This window comes from Lissotriton helveticus, chromosome 5_1 (genome assembly GCF_964261635.1).
Source record: "Lissotriton helveticus chromosome 5_1, aLisHel1.1, whole genome shotgun sequence".
In the NCBI taxonomy this organism is placed as follows: domain Eukaryota; kingdom Metazoa; phylum Chordata; class Amphibia; order Caudata; family Salamandridae; genus Lissotriton; species Lissotriton helveticus.
Window position 1 is genome coordinate 1,259,980,187 of NC_136065.1, and position 11,422 is coordinate 1,259,991,608.

Below are 11,422 nucleotides of genomic sequence, written 5' to 3' on the forward strand. Positions count from 1 at the left end.
ATTTGTTCACGATAAATATGATACACAAGATATACAGGAAAAGTATGATAAAACCTATAGAATATTGAATCTCATATTTTAAAATGTACACTAATAAAAGACGCAAATTCATATCCTATATTACATGATGTGCAATACCAGCATTCTACTTAGCAACTCAGCGATAACATGTGACGCCTGCCTTGCTGACTTATGTGATTTCAGTCTTTTCTCTGGGAAGTGATACTTCATAATAATCAATTTGATTCTACACCCTAAGTTCTCTCCTGGGGACTACCCACTTTTTAACTGTTGCAGAACCATACCAAGGATAATAACTCCTGATGTTACATTTATACAAATAAAATCACATAAATAAATTACATATTGTCATCTGTATGTGTGGTTGCAGCATAACCCTCCCAGATCCTCTTGAAACTCTACAATGCCCCTATCCTCTTTGAAAAGCCTCTTTGAATTTATAGGTTCTTTCCAGCTTAAGTAGCCACTGAGCCAATGTAGGGGTTTTCTGAGATCTCCAGTTCTGTAATATTAAAGATCTGGCTAATGCTTTTTTAAAAATCTTTCCATTGTCATCAAGAGGACATAAATCATACATCATAATTGGACAAAAAGAAGTAATAACAGAATAAGAAAACATACAAAAAAAAATTCCTATGGCTTAAGGGCTACATAACATCTCAATTGGAAAAAACAACCCAAACAAGCCTTTTATAAATGTCTCAAATACTAATCGTATCATAATGTATCTAATGCATATTGTCCCCATATTTCCTCCAATTTTAACAAGGAGCGGACTCCCCTTGCTTTATCCAAAGCTATTGCCATACCAGACGTTTCCTTGACTATAGTTCACCAATTACTCATGGTTGGTGGCTCAGGAGATCCATGCCCGGGCAATTGCAAGTCTGGCAGTAACTAATAGAATTGACAAAAGTTGCGTAAGCGCCTGATTGCCCTCCTTATAGTCCATCATAATTTCTAAAGCTGTTGGAGGAGAATCTATCCCCAATTTATGATGAAGCACTTGACCTATCTTCTGCCAAAAAGTACCCAGTTCTGGGCAAGTTGCAAAATATATCGTATATTAGCTGCATGTGTACCACATTTAGGACATTTTGTCAGATCCCCTCCCAAGCCCCCTTGAGCCCATTTAGCAATTTTTTCCGGCGTATAGTACAGCAAACATATAGTGCAGAATTGTAATCTCAAACTGACCGAATGAACTGAGTCATCAATAGTTCCAAGAGCATGTTTAAGAACGATAGGTGTTACCACTAACCCCAAATTTTTATTTCAGCGCACCGCCAACCTTTCACTATCTTTCTGTGTATAATTATTAAGGTGTTTATACGTTTCACTAATCAAAGACTTAATGTTTCACCCATGTAAACAGTACACAATCTCAGAGTCAGTTGTTGTAGTCAACGGCAGATATTTAACAAAATAATCCCTGCTCTGCATATACTTAAAATAAAACTGGCCTGGTAATTTAAAATAGAGTTGTAAACTCTTGAAGGCCGCAAATTTATTCTTATCATACAAATCCCGCAGACACGAAATCCCGCACTTAGCGCAGTAATTGCCAGCATTGTCATGAAGCACCTCAGGGAGCATAGGGTTGCCCCATAGAGGAAGTTTATCATAATATAGCGATAAACTGCAAATAGCAGCCATTGCATGCCATATGCAAATGCTATCTAAAATAGTTCTAAACCTAACTCTTTCAAAATAGTTTGAGTCATTGATCCGATATAGAAACATATGACTATCGAGATCAAGCGATAAAGAGTCTTTCTGGTTGAGACTTAAGAGATTACGAAACGCCCAGAGAAAGCTGCCCAAAAATAGATTATAAAATCAGGGAAATCAAGCCTTCCTTGGTTGTATGGGAGTTTCAGAAAATCTATCGCATGTCTGGCTTTTTTGTTACCCAAATGAAACCACTAAACACACCCTCAAGTTTCTTAAAAAATAAATTAGCAACCCGCAGAGGAATCGATCGAAATAAATATAAAAATGTAGGTGATACTTTTATTTTGTATAAATGACATCTCCATAGAATTCCTATTAGGAGTTTATGCCAATTCTTTAGCTGCTTAGCAGTTTCTTTCAATAATAATTCAGTTTAAAGCAAATATACGATCAATCTGAGCTGAGATCTTAATACCCAAATATGTAACTACATGGCAAACACCCATTATTGAACTTTGAGGTTTGAAATTGATAAGCACTATCTGGACAGAGCACCAAATGTAATTGCTTCCTCCACGATAAATGTTACCGCCCTGCCTACATTAGTTGTAAAAACTGCAATATCATCTGCATAAGCAATGATCTTAAGCTTGGGTATCCCTAATGGGATTATTTGTAAATTAGATTGTAATTCACAAATAAATGGCTTGATGTAAAGAGCAAACAAAGAGAGAGGGCAACCCTGCCTGGTACCACAAGCAATTTGAAATGGTATTAAATATAGTCCTAAGTATGATAATTTAGCTTGAGGGTTATTGTATAGAGCTTGAACCCAGTGCCTAAACTGTCCTCAAAAGCCAAAAGCTGACAATCTGGCTACTGCTATGGCTAGACTAACGAAAGATTGCCAAAAAAAATGAGAGCTGGCCAACTACATACGAAAAGCCAAATAAAGCCAATGAAGCACATGGACGGATATCTATTGACAGACGTTTCCTAATAAACCTAAACACCTCCTCCCAAAAGTATTGTAGTCTCTGGCAAGTAAAAAATGTGTCCTATCTCCAGCCTCTGGTAAATTACATCTGAAAAAGTCATTAGGTGTTGTAGGAAACCATTTATGGAGTCTGGAGGGAGTGTAATAGGCCACCCATCTAGAAAGAAAGAACATTCTTTGGAAATTGGCCAAGCTCACAGACTCGTAGTCACTCCTGGCTATTAAACCAACAATTTGTTTCCTGGGACAAAATTGTCAAATGTTTTGTGTCTCATTTCAGCAAGATATATGCAGAGGTCCAGATAGTTAACCCTTGGGCTCTTGTGGATTATTTTTTGACAATCCAGCTACCTACAATCTGTGAGGAGGACTGTACGCTTTTGAGTAAACCGGTCACAAGCACAGAGTTAAGTGAAATTATAAAAACAAAATGAGAAAGCAAGGGTAATGATGAGATACCTATTGAAGTTTATTAAAAAAATTGAAGATCTTGTCCTGTTCTTGGTGTCATTATACAATCAAATTATGGCCAGAAAAGCGGTCTCAGATAGATTTAAGGAATCAGTCATGATCTCAATTTTAAAGAAGGATACGGACCCTAAAGACCCAAGTTCTTATCACCAAATTAGTCTACTTAATGTAGACTATAAGCTGTTTATGAAAATCTGGGCAAATAGAATCGCAGGCTGTGCGCATATCTAGTACACGCAGATCAAACCGGGTTTTTCCCTGGGAGATCTATGGCTGCAAATACTTTTTATCTGATCCAGGCCATCAACTACTTATCTGCTAGGGAGGATGAGGCGGCCTTCATAATGATGGACACAGAAAATGCATTCGATCTGGTGGACTGGCAGGCTCTCTTCTTTATTTTGGGGGAGTTTGGCTTTCCTCGCCATCTGATCGAGATGCTAGAGTGAATTCATAGGGGAGCTACAGCAAAAAAAATTATAAACTCTGAGGAGGCGGGAGGAGTGGCGATAAGGCAGGGTACTAGGCAGGGATGCTCTTTCTCTCCTTCTTTCACTGTTTATCGAGCCACTAGCAATACAAATTCATTCTAATATATTAATACAAGCTCCCCTTGTAAAAAATGCAAAAATCAAGTTGTTTGCCGGCGATTTGATCCTGTTCCTGAACCCAGAGAAATTAAACATCCAGAAAGCACTGGGAGAAATCCAGGCGTTTCCGGAAGTGGGGGGGTTACAGGGTTATTCAGTTTAAAACGTAGCTTCTCCTATTTATTGTTTCGATCCCTATCATGTTAGAGGAATTGTCATCAGGACACAACAAGTTATGCCTGAGAGAATGCCTGCTGGAAAAAAGATGAGGGAGGGGGAAAAAAGTAGAAAGGAAGGAATTACACAAGAGCTAAAAAAGAATGTATGTTAAATCAGCACATTGTAATTAAGATTCAAAGGTCCAAGTAATTTGTGAATCAGCCAAAATATTTGGTGATTGTGCCTAGACGTGTACCAAGAATGGTTGTTCATTATAGTCACCACCATTAGCATCACTAAGCATATTAAACCTAGACATATTAATTTGGGAAAAATACTAGCAGGAGTGAGTGAAGAGGAGCAGCTTTTTTTTACAGGGGGAGCAAGGTACATATCAGTGATTCGCACATTTAAATATTGACAAAGCAGGGTACATTATGATAGTTTAAAGAGCTTTTTCAAAGCTTTCTTTACATCCTTGTTCCGCAAGCTGTAAATCATTGGGTTCAACATCGGGGTCAGAATATTGTACAGAACAGTAAAAAGTTTATCCTGATCGAGAGAATAGCTGGATTGCGGCCTTATATACATGAAGACTATAGTGCCAAAGAAAATGGACACGACGGTCAGGTGAGCAGCACAGGTAGAGAAGGCCTTTTTCCTCCCTTCCGCTGAACGAATTTTCAGGATTGCTATAATGATGCAGATATAGGATGTTAGAGTTAATAGAAACGTGCCCCATGCCACCAATCCTCCAAATATTAATATTTCTAAGACCGTGAAAGTGGAGTCAGAGCAGGACAGCTGCAGTAGTGGTGGGAGGTCACAAAAGAAGTGGTTCACCTTGTTAGAGGCACAGTATGACAAGCTTGCAATTAAGAGTGTGTGCCCAACAGGATACACAGCACCACTGATCCAGCTTGCAAAGGCCAGACGTCGACATACACCTGTGCTCATCACTTTTGTATAGCGCAGAGGGAAGCAGATAGCCACATAGCGATCAAAGCTCATGACAGTCAGGAGGAAACATTCTGCACTTCCCAGGAAGTGAAAGAAATAGAGCTGCACAAAGCATCCAACAACTGAAATACTTTTCTTCTTAGCTAGGAGATAAGAGAGCATTTTGGGCACAGTAACAGTTGTGAAGCCCAGATCTAACAGGGACAGGTTGCGGAGAAACAAGTACATTGGGGTTTTAAGTGCTGCATCATACAAGGTTAATGTCACCAGTAGAATATTTCCGATGATTGTGATTGTGTATATAGTGGAGAAGCAAGCAAAGAGTCCAATTTGTACATTTAGATCATCTGAGAGTCCCACAAAGATAAACTCAGTCAACCTCGTAGTATTTTTTCTGTCCATGTCGTCTGTGGCTCTATCTGTAGGAAGAAGCAGAAACATTTACATATGAGGGCTATAAAGGCCACTTTTCAATTCCAGGTATCAGTATTGTCAGAGTGTCAATTTTGCCTCTTGTTCAAGACTATTCCATTTCCCTCTTTTCAGCCTGTTATTACTGGCCTCATCCCCTACAGCCACCATCCTTTACCGCCCACCTGAGAATAAATAACCTTCACTGCTCCACAGGTTTGTGATCCTCAGCCTTTTGGTTCATGTGGCATCTCAATACCTCTAAAATGTATCTTTCTCCTTCATGCATGCCATCATTATCATGCTGCTGACAAAGAAAGCAATTCTCAATCCAACTGTCATTAGCAAAAAATAAGATATTGTTAACCATCGTACAGTATTATACACATGAGCATAGCTCCTCCCAACAGAAACTCCCAAGCAAAACTGTAACCCATCCCTTCCCTCTAGGCCACTCCCACACTCTGTGGCATATAAAACATGACTCCCCTATAGACATCCTGATTTTTTTTTCCTGCTGGATGCAGTTTCCCGGGCCTGACTCATCGCAGGGAGAGCCTGCCGCCTCCCGTCATTAAGTGTGCGACGGACTGCATTGAGCCTCCGTTGTTTAACCCTGCGAGCCTGTCTGGGTGCGTTTCTAAGAGCCAGCTAAATTGGGACTCGGGTTTTAGGGGCAGGGCTGCCTCGTGTGTGGGGGCCATCTTTGGATTTCATTTCCACCATCGAGTTTAAACAGTCACTTTCAGAATAGGCCGTGTAGGCCAAAATGGGAACTAATATGAAAACAAACACAACATAAATTAGATATAGAAATTAATCCTTTCTGTTTACCTCCCACCATTCTAATTTGCCCATGTCAGGTGTTACCTAGCGAAGCAAACATATATGCGATTTTAATTCGAATCTGGGAGCACACTGCTAACCTCTCCGACGTATCGCCCCACTGCATCATGGTCTGTGCAGTTCGAGTATTTTCAAGAACAGTTCAAAGTTCAAAGTTTCAAAGTATTTCACCTCAATAGGTGCAAGTAAATACTTGTATTGCGATCATCTCTAGACACGAGCCTAGCTTGTGTTTCTGGATTGATTCCCTCATCAGTAGAGATCATTCAGGGGTTGCAGAGCAGGCCGCCAAACACCCGTCACGGGCCTCGTTGCCCCTCCGGCACGCAGGTGCATCTCCAGGAAGCTCGTCAGCTTAAATGGCTACCGGGAGCCATCAAAAGGGAATTCGAATCTGGGAGCACACTGCTAACCTCTCCGCCGTATCGCCCCACTGCATCATGGTATGTGCAGTTCGAGTATTTTCAAGAACAGTTCAAAGTTCAAAGTTTCAAAGTATTTCACCTCAATAGGTGCAAGTAAATACTTGTATTGCGATCAACTCTAGACACGAGCATAGCTCGTGTTTCGGGATTGATTCCCTCATCAGTAGAGATCATTCAGGAGTTGCAGAGCAGGCCGCCAAACACCCGTCACGGGCCTCGTTGCCCCTCCGGCACGCAGGTGCGTCTCCAGGAAGCTCGTCAGCTTAAATGGCTATCGGGAGCCATCAAAAGGGAATTCGAATCTGGGAGCACACTGCTAACCTCTTCGCCGTATCGCCCCACTGCATCATGGTCTGTGCAGTTCGCGTATTTTCAAGAACAGTTGAAAGTTCAAAGTTTCAAAGTATTTCACCTCAATCGGTGCAAGTAAATACTTGTATTGCGATCATCTCTAGACACGAGCCCAGCTCGTGTTTCGGGATTGATTCCCTCATCAGTAGAGATCTTTCAGGGGTTGCAGAGCGGGCCGCCAAACACCCGTCACGGGCCTCGTTGCCCCTCCGGCACGCAGGTGCGTCTCCAGGAAGCTCGTCAGCTTAAATGGCTACCGGGAGCCATCAAAAAGGAATTCGAATCTGGGAGCACACTGCTAACCTCTCCGCCGTATCGCCCCACTGCATCATGGTCTTCGCAGTTCGAGTTTTTTCAAGAACAGTTCACAGTTCAAAGTTTCAAAGTATTTCACCTCAATTGGTGCAAGTTAATGCTTGTATTGCGATCATCTCTAGACACAAGCCTAGCTCGTGTTTCGGATTGATTCCCTCATCAGTAGAGATCATTCAGGGGTTGCAGAGCAGGCCGCCAAACACCCGTCACGGGCCTCGTTGCCCCTCTGGCACGCAGGTGCGTCTCCTGGAAGGTCGTCAGCTTAAATGGCTACCGGGAGCCATCAAAAGGGAATTCGAATCTGGGAGCACACTGCTAACCTCTCCGCCGTATCGCCACACTGCATCATGGTCTGTGCAGTTTGAGTATTTTCAAGAACAGTTCAAAGTTCAAAGTTTCAAAGTATTTCACCTCAATCGGTGCAAGTTAATACTTGTATTGCGATCATCTCTAGACACGAGCCTAGCTCGTGTTTCGGAATGATTCCATCATCAGTAGAGATCATTCAGGGGTTGCAGAGCAGGCCGCCAAACACCCGTCACGGGCCTCGTTGCCCCTCCAGCACGCAGGTGCGTCTCTAGGAAGCTCGTCGGCTTAAATGGCTACCGGGAGCCATCAAAAGGGAATTCGAATCTGGGAGCACACTGCTAACCTCTCCGCCGTATCGCCCCACTGCATCATGGTCTGTGCAGTTCAAGTATTCACAAGAACAGGTCACAGTTCAAAGTTTCAAAGTATTTCACCTCAATCGGTGCAAGTAAATACTTGTATTGCGATCATCTCTAGACACGAGCCTAGCTTGTGTTTCTGGATTGATTCCCTCATCAGTAGAGATCATTCAGGGGTTGCAGAGCAGGCCGCCAAACACCCGTCACGGGCCTCGTTGCCCCTCCGGCACGCAGGTGTGTCTCCAGGAAGCTTGTCAGCTTAAATGGCTACCGGGAGCCATCAAAAGGGTATTCGAATCTGGGAGCACACTGCTAACCTCTCCGCCGTATCGCCCCACTGCATCATGGTCTGTGCAGTTCGAGTATTTTCAATAACAGTTCAAAGTTCAAAGTTTCAACGTATTTCACCTCAATCGGTGCAAGTTAATACTTGTATTGCGATCATCTCTAGACACGAGCCTAGCTCGTGTTTCGGATTGATTCCCTTATCAGTAGAGATCATTCAGGGGTTGCAGAGCAGGCCGCCAAACACCCGTCACGGGCCTCTTTGCCCCTCCAGCACGCAGGTGCGTCTCCAGGAAGCTCGTCAGCTTAAATGGCTACCGGGAGCCATCAAAAGGGAATTCGAATCTGGGAGCACACTGCTAACCTCTCCGCCGTATCGCCCCACTGCATCATGGTCTGTCCAGTTCGAGTATTTTCAAGAACAGTTCAAACTTCAAAGTTTCAAAGTATTTCACCTCAATCGGTGCAAGTAAATACTTGTATTGCGATCATCTCTAGACACGAGCCTAGCTCGTGTTTCGGAATGATTCCCTCATCAGTAGAGATCATTCAGGGGTTGCAGAGCAGGCCGCCAAACACCCGTCACGGGCCTCGTTGCCCCTCCAGCACGCAGGTGCGTCTCTAGGAAGCTTGTCAGCTGAAATGGCTACCGGGAGCCATCAAAAGGGAATTTGAATATGCGAGCACACTGCTAACCTCTCCGCTGTATCACCCCACTGCATCATGGTCTGTGCAGTTCGAGTATTTTCAAGAACATGTCACAGTTCAAAGTTTCAGAGTATTTCACCTCAATCGGTGCAAGTAAATACTTGTATTGCGATCATCTCTAGACACGAGCCTAGCTCGTGTTTCTGGATTGATTCCCTCATCAGTAGAGATCATTCAGGGGTTGCAGAGCAGGCCGCCAAACACCCGTCACGGACCTCTTTGCCCCTCCAGCACGCAGGTGCGTCTCCAGGAAGCTCGTCAGCTTAAATGGCTACCGGGAGCCATCAAAAGGGAATTCAAATCTGGGAGCACACTGCTAACCTCTCCGCCGTATCGCCCCACTGCATCATGGTCTGTGCAGTTCGAGTATTTTCAAGAACAGTTCAAAGTTCAAAGTTTCAAAGTATTTCACCTCAATCGGTGCAAGTAAATACTTGTATTGCAATCATCTCTAGATACGAGCCTAGCTCGTGTTTCGGAATGATTCCCTCATCAGTAGAGATCATTCAGGGGTTGCAGAGCAGGCCGCCAAACACCCGTCACGGGCCTCGTTGCCCCTCCAGCACGCAGGTGCGTCTCTAGGAAGCTTGTCAGCTGAAATGGCTACCGGGAGCCATCAAAAGGGAATTCGAATCTGGGAGCACACTGCTAACCTCTCCGCTGTATCGCCCCACTGCATCATGGTCTGTGCAGTTCGAGTATTTTCAAGAACAGTTCACAGTTCAAAGTTTTAAAGTATTTCACCTCAATCGGTGCAAGTAAATACTTGTATTGCGATCATCTCTAGACACGAGCCTAGCTCGTGTTTCTGGATTGATTTCCTCATCAGTAGAGATCATTCAGGGGTTGCAGAGCAGGCCGCCAAACACCCGTCACGGGCCTCGTTGCCCCTCCAGCACGCAGGTGCGTCTCCAGGAAGCTCGTCAGCTTAAATGGCTACCGGGAGCCATCAAAAGGGAATTCAAATCTGGGAGCACACTGCTAACCTCTCCGCCGTATCGCCCCACTGCATCATGGTCTGTGCAGTTCGAGTATTTTCAAGAACAGTTCAAAGTTCAAAGTTTCAAAGTATTTCACCTCAATCGGTGCAAGTAAATACTTGTATTGCAATCATCTCTAGATACGAGCCTAGCTCGTGTTTCGGAATGATTCCCTCATCAGTAGAGATCATTCAGGGGTTGCAGAGCAGGCCGCCAAACACCCGTCACGGGCCTCGTTGCCCCTCCAGCACGCAGGTGCGTCTCCAGGAAGCTCGTCAGCTTAAATGGCTACCGGGAGCCATCAAAAGGAAATTCAAATCTGGGAGCACACTGCTAACCTCTCCGCCGTATCGCCCCACTGCATCATGGTCTGTGCAGTTCGAGTATTTTCAAGAACAGTTCAAAGTTCAAAGTTTCAAAGTATTTCACCTCAATCGGTGCAAGTAAATACTAGTATTGCGATCATCTCTCAATGCGATTTTAACTTACCATCCGCATTCTATTGCCACAAAACAATTCTATCCTAAGCACAAAACACAAGCGTTTATTCAGTTATATCTACGACATCATAGCTCTATATTAGTTTGACTCATTGTTTTTATTAACAAATTAGAATTAGCAAAACAGCAGTTAGTTTTTCCCACGTGTTGTGTCTAATTCAGTTGCATTTCGTTAATTAGTTTACATGCTTCACACAATAATTATTATTATGGTTATGAGAGAATAACTTTACAAGGGGTACAAAAAATGTTTTTGTTTCTCCCCTGCTCCATCACTGCCAGGGTATTTCTGAGAAGCTCTTGCAAAATGAGGATCCCTCAGAATCCCTTAGTGGTTTGCTGCTGCTGCAGGGGATTCCATGGCTGCTGGGCGACAGTTGTGTCCAAAACCTTGGAAGGCGGAGGCTGCTCAGAAGGCTGCCTTGATGAAGCTTCCCTTCATGGGCTCTAAACTGTTTGGCGAGCCATTGGAGGCATTAATTAAGAAGACAGCAAAAGACAAAAAGTTGTTGGCTCACGTCCACTCCTCGCAGAGACGAACATTTGCAGGTTATAAGCGGACGTTTGGGCAGGCAGTTCAATGCAAGATGGCTGTCCAGCCCTTTCATAGTCGGGGACGTTGCCAAGGTGTCCCTTCCATCCACAAATCCCTGGGTCAGCAAGGTGCCTTCTCTTCTTCGGGGTTCTCCAAGTCTTGACTATGTGAGGAGTTTGTTGGGGGCTCCGGTTGGGGGTTGCCTCACGTCTTTTTTTCCTGTTTGGGAGGAGTTTGTTCGGGATCGGTGGGTCCTGCTGGTTGTCCGGCTGGGCTACAGGATCGAGTTTGGTGTTCCTCCAGTGGATGTGTTCAGAGCTACCCTTGTTTCCAGATCTCGGGTCAAGTATCAGGCTCTGTTGGACGGCGTTCAAGACCTGCTTTCGAAAGAGCCTGTGGTGAGGGTGCCTGTGAGTCAGCAGTGTCGGGGGTTTACTCGATTCTGTTTCTGATCCAAAAAACAAATGGGGACTACCGTCCTGTCCTGGATTTGAAGGCTGTAAATTTGTGTATCCCTCGTTGGTCT

The 11,422-nt window shown here is 44.0% G+C and overlaps 1 protein-coding gene across 1 annotated transcript; it reads right to left on the reverse strand.

Moving 5' to 3' along the window:
- Window positions 1-4,347: 4,347 nt before the first annotated feature.
- On the reverse strand, window positions 4,348-5,274 carry LOC144752623 (olfactory receptor 5V1-like). Its single transcript, XM_078640504.1, has one exon. It carries the CDS (start codon window positions 5,272-5,274, stop codon window positions 4,348-4,350), a length of 927 nt encoding a protein of 308 aa, XP_078496630.1.
- Between the last annotated feature and the right edge of the window lie 6,148 nt (window positions 5,275-11,422).

What these genes read in the sequence shown, in the direction of transcription:
- LOC144752623 (XM_078640504.1), bottom strand. Translation starts at nt 5,274, where the DNA reads ATGGACAGAAAAAATACTACGAGGTTGACTGAGTTTATCTTTGTGGGA.